Source organism: Lipophrys pholis (genome assembly GCF_963383615.2).
Source record: "Lipophrys pholis genome assembly, chromosome: 18".
Classification (NCBI taxonomy): Eukaryota; Metazoa; Chordata; class Actinopteri; order Blenniiformes; family Blenniidae; genus Lipophrys; species Lipophrys pholis.
This window is the reverse complement of record NC_137646.1, coordinates 9475280-9489175: the sequence shown is the minus strand read 5'-3', so window position 1 is coordinate 9489175 and position 13896 is coordinate 9475280. Positions and strand designations below refer to the sequence as shown.

At 45.9% G+C, this 13896-nt stretch overlaps 2 protein-coding genes across 7 annotated transcripts; one reads left to right on the top strand and one right to left on the bottom strand.

The window, feature by feature from the left end:
- Nucleotides 1-650: 650 nt before the first annotated feature.
- Nucleotides 651-13572, bottom strand: zcchc4 (zinc finger, CCHC domain containing 4). 3 transcript variants are annotated; one of them, XM_080486347.1, is made up of 13 exons: nt 13389-13572; nt 12837-12955; nt 10902-10984; nt 9553-9825; nt 9272-9352; nt 3530-3608; nt 3295-3445; nt 2132-2232; nt 1908-2029; nt 1749-1824; nt 1616-1667; nt 1386-1533; nt 651-805 (listed from the first exon to the last, which is right to left on the bottom strand). In XM_080486347.1, exons 1-13 carry the CDS (start codon nt 13474-13476, stop codon nt 697-699), a joined length of 1482 nt encoding a protein of 493 aa, XP_080342473.1. In that variant the 5' UTR covers nt 13477-13572; the 3' UTR covers nt 651-696. The 3 variants fall into 3 exon arrangements, 2 of the variants coding, with proteins under 2 accessions (XP_080342473.1, XP_080342474.1); XM_080486348.1 differs by having other exon boundaries at nt 3536-3608; XR_013936249.1 differs by lacking the exon at nt 1749-1824 and having other exon boundaries at nt 664-805; nt 1616-1748; nt 3536-3608.
- On the top strand, nt 3820-7649 carry LOC308123716 (E3 ubiquitin-protein ligase TRIM62). Of its 4 annotated transcripts, XR_013936250.1 has the most exons (7): nt 3825-3865; nt 4248-4435; nt 5318-5413; nt 5494-5730; nt 5822-5969; nt 6398-7075; nt 7174-7649. XR_013936250.1 is itself a non-coding variant. In XM_080486350.1 (6 exons), exons 1-6 carry the CDS (start codon nt 3847-3849, stop codon nt 6994-6996), a joined length of 1281 nt encoding a protein of 426 aa, XP_080342476.1. In that variant the 5' UTR covers nt 3820-3846; the 3' UTR covers nt 6997-7649. The 4 variants fall into 4 exon arrangements, 3 of the variants coding, with proteins under 3 accessions (XP_080342476.1, XP_080342475.1, XP_080342477.1); XM_080486350.1 differs by having other exon boundaries at nt 3820-3865; nt 5324-5413; nt 6398-7649; XM_080486349.1 differs by having other exon boundaries at nt 6398-7649.
- Nucleotides 13573-13896: the final 324 nt, after the last annotated feature.

The window sequence follows — 13896 nt, the reverse complement described above, 5'->3', positions numbered from 1 at the left end:
TGAGGCTTGGATGCAGCTGCTGGGCCCTGGAAACCCTCCATGAGGCTCTGCGCTCTGTTCTGGAGCTCATCTGAAGGTCACATGAAGCCTGGAGGTCTGCAGCCTTTGACTCAGGACAAAGTTGACCTCTGACCTCTCAGCATCTGCTGACCCTGCAGTTTTTTTCTTTTCCTCCCACTTGGTGGCTGAGTCGCTTCTACTTTCTTTGTTTCTGACAGTTGATTGTGAGGGACTTATTGATCAGCTGGCATCTGATCACTTCTCCACACTGGAATTCACTGAGCTCCTGAGAGCGACTCATTCTTTCACTGATGTTTGTAGGAGCAGTCTGCATGATGAGGGGATTGATGTTATACACCTGTGGCCACGGGAGCGACTGGAACACCTCAGATCAATGATTTGGAGAGCTGAACAAATACTTTTGGCAATACAGTGTACATCACTATCTGCACTCAACACAATGATCAAAGACTTGATTGATCCCGAGTCGTTTCTAGAACATTTTATAAAGTGAAAGATATCCAGAGGTTTGGCCTTGGAACAAAAAGAACCACTTGATGAAGCTGAAACTCGGTCGAAGAGGCTGAAGCCAAATGTTGAAGTTCTGTGGGAACGAGACCTGCTGCAGTTAAATTGAACAAAGACGCTGTGAAATTCATCATTCTGGATTGACTTTTATTGGATCTTGAAGGACTTTCACTGCACAGCTGAGGCCAGAGACTTCCTGGCTCTGCGAGCGGCTCCAGACTTCCTCTTCGTCTTCAGCGGGTTCTGCCTGGACATCTTCTTTCCTTTAGTCTGAAACCTGAAGGGAGCAAACAGTGAAGAGGAGGAACGGGTCATTTCTGCTTAGAAATACTCAAAACAAATGAGTAACTCTACAATGAGCAGCTCTTTGTTTATATCTTGTAGTGAAACGAGCTCTCAGTGCCGGTAACACTGTTCCTGAGTGAACCGAGACGAATCAAGGAGAAGCCACAGCTTTACTTTCTGTCCATGACGCCACATAGAAAAATCCTAGATTACTGGAAGCTGCAGTTCCACTCAGCAGCCAGCAGATGAAGACAAACAATGGTGTTCAGACAGGCTCGAAATGAGGACAAGTTTCACAGTACCTGGATTACTGAGACAGAAACGCTTGACAGAACGTGACGGTTTAGTTTCATATGACAGCAGATCTGACAGGACGGAGAGAGCTGAGGTGTCTCGTTCACCAGCGACCATCTTTATGGGGTTTTGTTGTTTTTGTAAAGAAACTGGCTCCATTACTTGTGGAGCAGCTGGACGACAGAATGTGTCTGACTGGATGGTGCGGCTGAAGGATGGTACGGCTGAAGGATAGTACGGCAGAAGGACTCCGGTGCTGTCAGGGTTCACGGCCTCACCTGTTCTTGCGGTGCGTGTCTTTCTCCGGGCAGGCTTTGCGTTTGTGTTCACGGCTGCCACAGTTGAAGCAGCCCTGGTCTGCGTGACCAGACCCACACGGGTGACCGGGCAGCGCGCAGCGCCCGCAGGACTGGCAGTGCTTCCAGGCTGACCGGGACAAATTAAATACATGAGCGTTACTGTAAGTACCCTCACACAACATGAGAATGACAGGCGGAGTTGTACGTACAGGGCTTCACACATTTCTCACATGCTGAGCAGTGCTTCCATTCACGGCCGTCCTGCAGACAGAGAGAGAGGACGGGGCGTTCAGCACCAGCACGGACGGTTCAAACTGGGATGTTTGTGCAGCGATTTGATACCTTGGAAGGGCAGAGGTTGCACTTGGTGCAGTGTTTGTTCAGGGACAACACATATCTCTCACACACGGAGCAGAATCTAACGGCAAAACACAAAAACTTTCACATGAAATATTCCATAAATGTGGATTTTGAAGTGAGTGTGAGTGCAAGGTTTGGTACCTGTAGCCCTCCTCTTTGGGCAGAACCACGTCCCTGGCAGGAATATTAGTGAAGATTCTGACAGGAGACTGCTTCCGGCCCGTCTTGCCATGTTTATACAGTGGATGGTTGTCATAGTCCACCTGGTTCACAACAAAAGAAGCATGTCTGGCATTCTTACCCATTTGTGGTTTGTTTGTAAAGCAGGTGAATTTGAACTCAGAGCGAGAAGAGGAATCCGATACCTGGTAGTCCAACATGACCAACGAGGGGAGACATTCCAGGATCCGAGGCTCAAAGAAGTACGGGAAAATCCACATCGTGGGCATGACAGTGGCACTGCTGTCTGGAACACACACACACACACATTCCAGAGTCAAAAAGTACACTGATGTATTTACAGATTCAAATGGATTTAATCATTTCCACTCAGAAGGACCATGTTGTCACCATTGGTCAGTTAAACGCCGTGACTCTCAGCACAAGTTACCAGCTATCAGCAGAACAGTGGGACTTGCTGATTGTTTGGCCAAATTTCAATCATCCCACTGATGAAGTTATTGTTGGTAGGTCAAATATTGCCCAATTCAGTACTTTAATCAGTCAGCTAAACTTCACGAGACTCATTATCCAACCATTGCTAAGTCAAATGTTACCCAGGGCATTTAAATATCACTCTACCACTGGTAAACCACTGCTCAGCCAAGATGTGAATGTGAAGCAGCTGCCATTGCACCTATTCCATTGGTCAGCCAAAAACACTGCAACTCACTGTTGTACACTGCTGGTTGACGGGTTCCATCTGACTCACTGATAATTCAGGACATGGGGTCACCATTGGTCAGCTGAATGCAGTGGTCTGACTGTCTGGATGAGAGAAGAGTTGCTGACAAACGTCACTTGGTCTTTGACTTAAGTCCTCAATGGTCAGCTGAGTGAGACCACACCGTCTTAAAAGATGCTACAGGTACTGGAATTGTAACGCCATTCACTTTAGAGGTCGCCATAGTTTGGAAGAGTGGGACTCAACTTTCAAATGCTCCCCAACTGACCGACCAAAAGTGAGCGATGGAGTCCCAGAACTTCTGACCACATTCATCTCACTCACCTCACTTTTAAAGATGCCATAGATCAGCACAGGACTCATGATGTCACCACCATTGGTGGACCAATTTGTACAATAACCACTGATCAGCACCATCCGTTAACGGACTGTCCTATCGTGTCTTACAAATGAATGTTACGAGAATGTTTCTTTTCAGTGGGAGTCCTGAAAGAGACCTAAAGTTAACTTTGGAGTAATAATCAGATGGTTTGGGTTCCAGAAACTCTAATGTTGATTTTGATAGCATTCAAGTACAAACATTCTCGGCTCAATTAAATGAGGATTGTCTATAGTGACACTGACCGGAGGGTTGCAGCTTCCTCCACGTCTGTGATATTAGAGAGAAAGTGTTGGCCAGAGGCTTCACCAGGCCCCCGAACGGAGGGTCTGCCACCATCACCACCTTCTCATCTCCAGACTGGGCGAGGAAGGCCCTCAGGACGCTGCTGGACGTCTGACAACAAACACATCTCAGTCACACAGAGGCCGACAGGGACAAAGCTTCATTCCACAGAGCTGGAAATTCCACTTCACTCACTCTCACCTCTCCCCCAAAGAAGTGATGATTGAACATGTTGTAATGGCAGAACTCATCCCGGCTGTAGAACTGGGCGTATCTGAAAGACAAACAAAACATCTACTCAGACTCTGTTTCCTCATAAGTGGGTTTAGAGGTGAAGAGCAAGTTCAAACTGATCAGCTGCGTGAACAGGCCAGGGGAGTAAACACACAGAGCAGACCGAGGTGGTTTCCAGGTAGAGGGGGTGGAGGAAGAGGCAGGCTGAAGCCTGCAGACTACAAACACACCCTCCCTGCAGCTGCAGTCTGCACATTCCTCACAGCAACACAGCAGAGATGCAGCGGAGAGGAGAAGGTAAGAACCCAGTCTGGAGTAAGACCATGTTGGGTCTGCTTTTCATTAAATGATCAGGCTTTAAGCAACAGGGAAAGAACCGAGAAACATGTGGCTGGATTGTTTGCATGCATTGTATGTCAAACTTGAAGGATTTAAAACACAGAAGCCTCAAATTTGACTTCTAGTACCTTAAAAACAAAATAAATATCTATATATGGAAAACTGACAGTTGACTTTTTACAGAAGTAAGACAAAGTAATGTTTGCATGTTTCTAGAAGCTGAAGAAGCAGATTTGCTCTACTTTTACAGAGAAAGTACAAAGACTGAAGCAGCTTCAGGCGATGCAAATAGAATCTGTTGCGTAAAAGTCTGATGCCTGTTGTTCTGATCGGTCCTCAGAAATGTCAGAAGAGTCCACTGGAAATTCATCAGTCGGCGCTGTAGCGCCCTCTGCAGGCATCCACAGTCTGCTGCAGGAAGGGCTGGGCCTCGCGCCACTGGACTACAGCGAAAGCAGGGCTGTTCAGCCTTTCCCGCGCTCTCCAAAACTCCAGAGGAAGGCGGCCAAAGCAGCACCACCTTCTCAGGTGAGAAGCTCAGACGGTGGCTGCAGCCTGGGCCTGGAGCCGGGCCCCGGAGCCTGCAGGGGTCTGGAGCCTGCAGGGGTCTGGCTCTGCCACTGGCACAAATTCATTCAGGGAAAGAAGATGTTGGTTGGTCGGTCACCTTCGGGTTTGTGGAATTTGGATATTTATCTCGGTTCATGTTTTTTCTTTTTTTGCTCAAGTTTGTTTATTTTATTTTTTACAGAGACAATTATTACAAATAATGGCATTTGTATCAAATGTAACAGCATATGCCAAAACAATCAAACAACACCCCCCCCCCCTCCCACAAAGAGAAAAACCAAAGGAGAAAAAGAAAGAAAGAAAGAAAGAAAGGGAGACACCAAATACACTCCCCTCCTGGTCACCATAGATTGATCAAGACAAATGTAAAATGCACACAGTATAGAAAAAAGAAAAAAGAAAAATGTAGAAGCTAAAAACATTCCAGAGCACCTCATGCACACACGAGCACCACGACAGAGTTGGGACCTTCACCCAAATCAGTCAGTCTGGAACAGCAGCAAACATGTTGGAAGAAAGGCCTCCAGCTTTGGTTGGACTTGACCAAAGAACCATTTAACGTGCACCTGATCTTCTCCATCTTAACAAAGTAAAGAACATCTGTCCTACGAAGTCGGCTTTGTATTTAGACTCTTGCTTTTTCTCCAGATGTTACAGCCTCCTGCTGTTCCAGATTTGCTGAAGATGTTGGTGCATGAGGGTGGTTCTGGGTCTTCTGTTTTAACCTCCATTTCTTAAACTCTAACTTGAAAAGAGACAGACACACGTTGGGGAATCACAAATTGACAATTAGAAGATTAGAAGGACATTTTGGTGATTCATGATGTAAAATGTCACCAGGAGCAGCTGATGAGACGAATGGAGGAGCTGCAGGCCGAGAGCTCCAGGACTGAGGCCCACATCCAGTCTTTGAAGAAGCGCCGAGCTGATCTGTCTGTAGGTTCACAGCTACACAACCTGTCCTAAGGAGATGCTTCTGCGTCCTTCCTCACGGTGCCATGTTTCTTCTCCCACAGAAAACCACAGAGGTGATGAAGCAGCAGGTTCGGGAGCGCTTCCAAAACCTGCACCGCGTCCTTCAACAGGATGAGCAGGCCGTCCTGGACTCTCTGGGGCTGGACCTGGGACGCACAAGGGCCAAGTTGGACCAGGTTCTGAAGGACTGGGAGCAGCACCAGGACCAGGTCAGCAAGAGCATCAGCAGCACCGGGGAAGTCCTGAGCAGGAGCCCTGAAGCCAGGGAGGACGGCGAGGTCTGGACAACACGCTGCCCGATGACCATCCGCATGTGGAGGCGATCCTCTGCTGTCTCACCAGCTTCTTCTTCTGTCTCATTTCGATCAGTGTGACCACTCCCCCAGTCCCAAAAAGCCTGAAGCCTCAGAAGAGGACATCAGACTGAACGAGGAGAGATTTGAGAGGCTTCTGAAGACACTGTGGTCCATCTCCAAAACCCTGACGGCTCAGCTGCAGAGGAAGACCCTCCTGTTAGGTACCGACAGCCCTCCTCTTCCTCGGCATGAGGAGGGGTGCTGGGTACCGACAGCCCTCCTCTTCCTCAGCATGAGGAGGGGTGTTGGTTACATACAGCTCTCCTCTTCCCCGGCATGAGGAGGGGTGTTGGTTACTGAGAGCCCTCCTCTTCCTCGGCATGAAGAATTCATTGCCTTTTTCACATTTTGTTCATGTAACAGTTTATTGTGCTGTTTAGTTTTAGATTCACATTGAAAGGTTAACATTTTAAGAATTGATAGAAATCTGATGATGGTAATGAAGAACCAGTCTGAACCAAGTGCCGGACTCTGCATACAAACCCCGAAACAACCAGCACACCTGCATTACGATCACGATGAGATGAGTCAGCAGAACCAATCAGAACCTCAATGTAAAAGCTAATGGTGAACTTCACTCTGCTTCCAGATTGGTCCCGGGTTCTGATCGACAGACAGACTTGCCACTCGCAGGTCTTGGTGACCCCCGATGGTCGAAGCGTCTGGTTCTCCGACGCCGCTCTCTCAGCCGCAGAGCGTCCGCTGCAGTTCGATAAGGTGTGCTGCGCTCTAGGCTCCGCCCCTCTCACCGCCACTCAGAGTTACTGGGAGGTGGACGTCCGCTGCTGCGCTGCCTGGGCTGTGGGCGTGGCCTACGCCCGCTTGGACAGGAAGGGCCGCGACAAGGGTGCCAAGCTGGGCCGCAACAGGAACTCGTGGTGCGTGGAGCTGCGCAGCGGGAACCTATCTGCGTGGCACAACGACCGGCACGTGGCGTGTCGAGGGGTCGGCCAGACTCCGCCAGGGCGAGTGGGCGTGCGAGTGAACTACGACAAGGGCCAGCTGATGTTTTACGACGCAGACACCATGGCCGTCCTGCAGACGTTCTCTGCAGCCGTGACGCCGGTGTTCGACCGGGCTCACCACCAGTTCACAGAGCCGCTGTACCCGGCCGTGTGCTTCCTCAGACCACCAGAGAACCAGGTCTGGCCAAACCACCTTCACTTCAGTCACTTCGGGTCTCCATGACAGTCCAGGACAGCGGGTGGTCTTCCAATCCCAAAACGGAGTTTGACCCCTGTCTGAAGGCTGCGATGTGAATTAAAAGGTCCAAAACTGCGTGTTGTCATTGGTCTGGTAGCTCCTGTTGACCTAATCTGCCCAACTTTGACAAGTCTCGACTCAACTTCTACATCCTGCGTCCAGATCCAGCTTCCTGCGGCCCACATTCTGCGTCCAGCAGCCCACATCCACCATCCTGCATCCAGCGGTCCACATCCAACATTCTGCGTCCAGCAGCACACATCCACCATCCTGCATCCAGCGGTCGACATCCAACATCCTGCGTCCAGCGGCCTACATCCAACATCCTGCGTCCAGCGGCCTACATCCAACATCCTGCGTCCAGCGGCCTACATCCAACATCCTGCGTCCAGATCCAGCATCCTCCCGCCCACATCTACCGTTTCGTAAAATTCTTCCAAGTACCAGGATTTCCGGACTATTGAGGCACTGGAATATAAGCTGCACCCACCAAATTTAAAATGGGGAAAAAAAAAAAGTTACGCGATTCACCTGAACACGCATCACCCATGAAGCTCATTAACCCTTAAAAAGCCGAGTCGTCCTCCGCAGCATGTCAAAGCATGTAAAAAAAGGAAGAAAAAAAAAAAGTAGCGGCTTATCGTCCAGAAAGTACGGTAACCATATGAAGATGAAGTATTAATGGTGGAGACAGAGTCTGAGGTCGTGCTGCTGTCTTCTACTTGTTTTTGCTGCGATGCTTCACATTTTGATGACTCATGCGGCGGTACAACTCTGGTGACTGCTGTTGCCAGATTGGCTGTTTTCCCCCTACATGATAAGGCCCGTTTACAGTGTGCCTTACCGGGTTTTCCACTGGAAGGCTTGGAAATCTGGCAACTCTCTAAAACAACGTTGAATTGTGGGAGCGCCGTTCACCAACACCAGAATGAGCGCTGCTCACAGTGACGTTCATCAGGCAGAAATACAGAACGTTCAGTTCATGTTCGCCCAAAATATGAAGGAGTTCATGAACGAGCGTTCACTGAACTCGTTCAGGCACAACACCGTCAATATGTAGCTTTAACAAATAAATCAAAACATCCAACTGTTTGTATTGGAACATGGCAGTTGTTTAAAATATTTCTTCATCATGAAATCCCTTCACCACCACAGTGTTTATTCTTAATAATGCACTAATTAAAACTGTTCCTTTCCTTTCCTCTCTGGAAACATTGTGTGATGGAGGCAAACAAGTTTAAAGCAATAGAGCAATCTCTTCAGCCTTCAGAAAAATCTTGTACTTAATCCTGGAGCTTCCTCAGATTAGAAATATTCTGCTAGTCTCTCACTTCACCTCACAAATATTGCAGCGAGTGTAATCTGCATCCCATTTTAACATGGAGCCGTACGTTTGAGCACCATATGCCATGTTGCTCCATTCACTGCTGCAGCCAGACGTCATCACGCTCAAGTTTGTTCAACGTTGTGTTCAAGTCCAGTTTGGAAAATCGGCTACTCTTCTTCTCCCTCACAGTCACTAGGATGCGTTTAGGTATGGAAAACTGGTACCGTTTGATTTTACGGGAATCGGTACTCGGTAGTACCGATGGAATTCAGTCGGTACCTGTAAAGCCCCGTTCCCACTGCACAAAATGTGCCGGGATGGAACGGGACGGTCCGGCTTTTCATGTTTCCACCACAAAAGTTGTAGATGGTACCAAAAGGTTACGCTCTTTCATCACCCTTCCGCTGCGGTACCCAGCACTACTGAACGTGTCCAACTTTGAGGATCCATCTGCTGATTGGTCAGTGATTTACGACACGCTCGCAATATTTAAATATGTCGGTTGTATGAATCCTCTGTTGTTGACATACTCCGCTTGGCAGGGATAGGTTTGGCCCGGTCCAGCGGCTCAAGACGCGACATGGCGGGCAAACTCAGCAGTTCGATGGCGGGCGGTCTGTGTCCGGGCCCGCCCCCAGCTGAGACGTCACATATCTGTGGTGCTCACAATCATTTTAACGGTGCTCTCTGCAGTGGAAACACACAACAGGTTTGGGTCTGGGTACGTTCACCGTACCACTCGGTCCCGCTCCATCCCAGCACATTTTGCGCGGCGGAAACGGGGCTTAAAAGTACCGAATTTGTTGCCATACCTACGTGAGAGCAGAACCAGATTTCATAAAGAGATGAGGACAGATAGAGATGATGCTTCTTAGAGCCTGTGGTCAAACCTGTCAGGACCAGGATGTTTCATCAGCAGTGGAAGAAACTCACCTGAAGTCGATGTCCAGCAGCAGACTCTTCATGGGCTCGTGCTTCTGCTCCAGGTTTCTCAGCTTGATCAGTTCCTGCAGTCTGACCAAGAAATCATCATGATGATGTCATTTCCAAGTAAAATCACAGTGTCTGCTGATAGAAATGTAAATGAAGTGATAACAGGTTGAATGTGATGAACAAACATCTGTGATGGAGAGGATACATCACAGAGCTCCATCCTTCAGTGACACTTTCAAGCTTCTTTCCATGAATGTGAGCAGAAGTTTTAGAGACGCTACCTCGGCGTTCCCACACACAGGAGCTTCCTGTAGCCGCGGGCAGCCAGCGAGTCCAGCAGGAAGCGGGCGCTGCGCTCGGTGAACAGGTACTGGGCCTGGCTCTTCTTGTTGTCCAGCGGGCGCAGCAGCAGGCTGGGCCTCCGCAGCTGGGCGGGCGTCACCAGCGAGGTGGAGTGGGTGGAGTGAGTGGCCAGCTCGGCCGGCAGCAGCAGCAGCTGGCAGTCCGCACAGAACCGCTTCTCATGGAGAGGGAGGCGGCAGAACTGCAGGAACCTGGAGGACACACATGGACTTCATGGTTCTCCACCTGCGTCTGTAAAATCTGCAAGTCTGAGTCCTGCAGCTCGACAACACCGGACAGAGTCCAGCTCTTCATCTATTCTGAGCCCAGTATTTCAACTTACACTCAACTCCATCCAGTTGTGTTCTGAAAATAGAACTACCATTCGAAAAATGTATTTTGAATTCAATTGTAATGATCAGAAATAAAATTCTATCATAAATTGATATTCTATTTCAAGGTCCTACAATAAAACTTTATTCAGAGAATCGAATCCTCAAACTGGTTCTGAAATTATCTCTTCTATTTTGAAAATATTGTATTGTCGAATTCTATTCTTATCTTTCATTCAGATTCTATCATAAAATGTTATTGTTTTCTAATATTTTGTGAGTTTGCTCTAAAAATGTAATCTGTTTTAAAAATGTATTGTTAGCCCTCTATCCTAAATTATGTTCTATTTCTCTTTTATTTGTACTCTGTCTTACTCTAATTCTTATTAACATCATTGTGTCATAGAAATGATTTTTATTTGTGTTCTTACCTTTGCTATTATTCTCAGGACTGCATTAGAATGAAATCCTCTTGTAATTCGTTTCTATTCTTCATTTTTCTATTTTAATTCTATTCCAATTTGTCACATCCGCTTCTATTTCATTTTGACAACTTTTCTTTTTATTGTAGAATACTTGAATACATTTTTAACCCTTTTATTCTAATTATATTTCAGTTTTATTCTGATTAAAATCCATTTATGTCCCATTGTACTGAAATCCATGTTTTTTTATAAAAGAAAAAGAAATTTCCATGACAAAATAATAAAAAATAAAACTAAAGAAATGCTGGAAATATTCTAGTTGGTGTGTATTTAATGTAAAATAAATTTAAACTTCACAGTGTGAATTGATTTAACTTTTCTATTGTACTCCAGCTTTGTGAGACGCACTGTTAGAACGAGAAAGAAAATCCTCTAACACCACTTTCCTACAGTGCTGGTATTAAATCTATGTGGCTGCAGTTTATCAGGATGCCAGCAGAGGCCGCCAGGGGGCCGCAGCAGACCACCCACCTGGTCCAGGACTCCTGAGGTGTGAACCCGGGCTTCTTGGCCCGGTTCTCTGCTTCTCTGGCCAGCAGCCGGACCTCCGACACCTGCCACACAGAGGAATCAGTGTCAATGTGTCATCTGCACCCAGTTACTATAGAAACACTCGTCTTTAACTCGTGTCTTAAGCATCTTATCAAACATTCTCACAAACAGTTCTCAACTGTTATTCAAAAACGCTCCATTAATTCAGAAATAAATCTGAAGTCCATCTGGAAACATTTTACCCACAATGCATCATTACATGGAAACATATTCTCAAGGAATTAGCATATTTTAAGTTCATTTCTAATGTGTTCAAACTCAGGCTGGGCGATTTGGCTTGGAAAAAAAACCCTATGATTTTTTCTTCTTCTTTAAATCGAGTTTCGAGTCGATTTTCTTCTCAATGCACTGTAAAATGACTGCAGACATCAGTTATATTGTCCTCAGAGTTAAAATGTATATAAACAATCCAGTGTTTCCTCTAGGATTTTTTTCTAGAGCGGGTTCAGGCTCTCCTGAGCTTTTGGGGGGAATTCTAACGCATTGTGTACTACTAAATACTACACTGTGTACTACTAAATACTACATTGTGACGTGATACATTGATATTTTGATAATGTTGATATTGAATGAGACATACTTATTTAAAAGCACATAACTGAACCAATATAAAGATATATACATGAATATAATATATACAAAATAAATACTTAATCAAATTTTACTTCAGAAGCCACATACAGTCCAGTTTCATCTTGAGTTGCTGGACTGGTAAAATAACGCTATAGTAAACTTTGAATTTACACTTGAAAGTGTTTCTTTGTCGTGGTCACAGTGTACGGGATGAATTTTGCCAGATCACACAATTAGTACTAAAAATGACAACAACCTCAACATAAAGTCAATTCTAATGAAACATTCTGCTGCAAAATACAGTGAAATGTAAAAAATATCCTATATAACCACTTGCTTGGTGGTTTCTGCAGCTGATTGAAGCTTTTTGCGGCTGGTTTTGGTCCACGGGCCTCATGTTTGACTGAAGTCAACTTCACAGCAGCGCCCCCTGCTGGAGGCTGTCCCTCATTAAGGTGTTAACAGTTAAAACCTCTGTGATAGAATATTTGAGGAGCTGGTGGAGACTTGTGGTGGTGGAAGATTTGAGTCAATTAAAACTAATAATCAAAAAAAAAAAGATTCAAGCTTTAACCCAGGTTTAAACAAAAGTGCAACAGCAACAGCGGAAACCCACAGGGATTGGCTGAACAGAATGTAAAAAATGCCGAATAACTGGGGGTGGGGGGGATCAACTTTCACATCTTTCAATAGTTTTTCTGCATAATGATGGAGGTTTCAAAGTATTTGTGCTGCTCACCATTTAAAAATGAATAGACACATTAAAGTAAATGATGCGTTTGTGGTTTGATCATAGGAGACAGACTGTCTTCACTTCTGGGGCGTCAGTCCAGGTATGGGGACGATTAGTACTGTTGGAAAACCAGTAGAAAGTGGATTTTGTGTAATATGAGCCCTTTAACTAGTGAAACATGTAATTCTTGTGAATGAATTGCAATTGAGTGAAGTTATCATTCATACTTGAAACTGTCTTTGAATTTGCAGTGCTTGGAAACAATTTGTCACACGACTTTTGTGACACGTGTATTGACAATATTACAACCACAAATTATGAATGTATGATGAAGGTACATCATGTGTAAAAGCGATTGATTCTCGCAGATCATTCTAAATTAATACAAACTGTACACGAGTTGGGCCTTGTCTAGAAATGGTGGTTCTTCTCGTGTCTTTTACCATGCATGTGATCATTTTATGGTTTTAATCCGAGTTTCTGCAAATGGTGTGTTTAATGCTGGTTTGAATCGAGCTGTGTGGGTTGTGGTTCTCCGCAGAGCTGACCTTGTCATCTTCCCACTGGAAGAAGCTGCAGTCTTTTCTGTCTCGACAGGCCGAGCACGCGAAGAACCTCCTGGACTTCTCTTCTCCTTTACACACCTTCTCAAAGAGCAAGGTGGGACCTGGAGAGAGAGAGAGAGAGAGAGAACACACACACACACACACACACACACACACACACACACACACACACACACACACACACACACACACACACACACACACACACACACACACACACACACACACACACACACACACACACACACACACACACACACACACACACACACACACACAATTCAGACAACAAACTATGCATGTACAAAAGGGCCATCTTTGTTAGTAATGTTATCCTTTTTCCAACTTATTCACACAACGCAGTGAGTTATGTTGTTATGCATCCATGTCGCATCCATTTTAACATGATCCTTAGTCGTTTCAATTACTTCATAACCGATTTGAAGGTTGCAACATAACCAAAAAAGCGAAACAATCTTAAAACAGCCGGTTTCTAAACGCAGCTCGGTGTAGCAGCGCTATGTGAATTCTCACCGTGCGGACAGGAGGGCGTCTTCTTCCCTTCCTCTGGAAGAATCACCTCCAGTCCTAAACTGTCTCCGGGAGCCTCAGCTTCTTCCATGTCGACTCCAAACAACTCTTAATTCAGTTCTGACTAAAACCTGGAAGCACGAGCAACCGTAGGAGCCATGCTGTATTCAGGTCGCAGAATTGTGACGTTGGTCGGAGGACATATACGTCACGCAATAATCTAAAGGTCGATACAGCACGCGTAAAATCATATGTCTACGGTGTAAAATATCCGGCCCAAGGGCCAGAACCAACCAAATATCAGGTCTGCGGGACAAAATCAGTCCAAACCGGTTTGACAATCATAAATAATAGAAAAAATATAAAATTACCCCAGTTAAGGATGTTCCCAAACGGTACTTTAAGTTGATAACGAGGCACAAATACAAACTGTGTTTCAAAACGAGTTTGAAAATAATAATGATTAATATAATTAATGTGTAGTAATCATGGAAATGTGAGAATATTGATT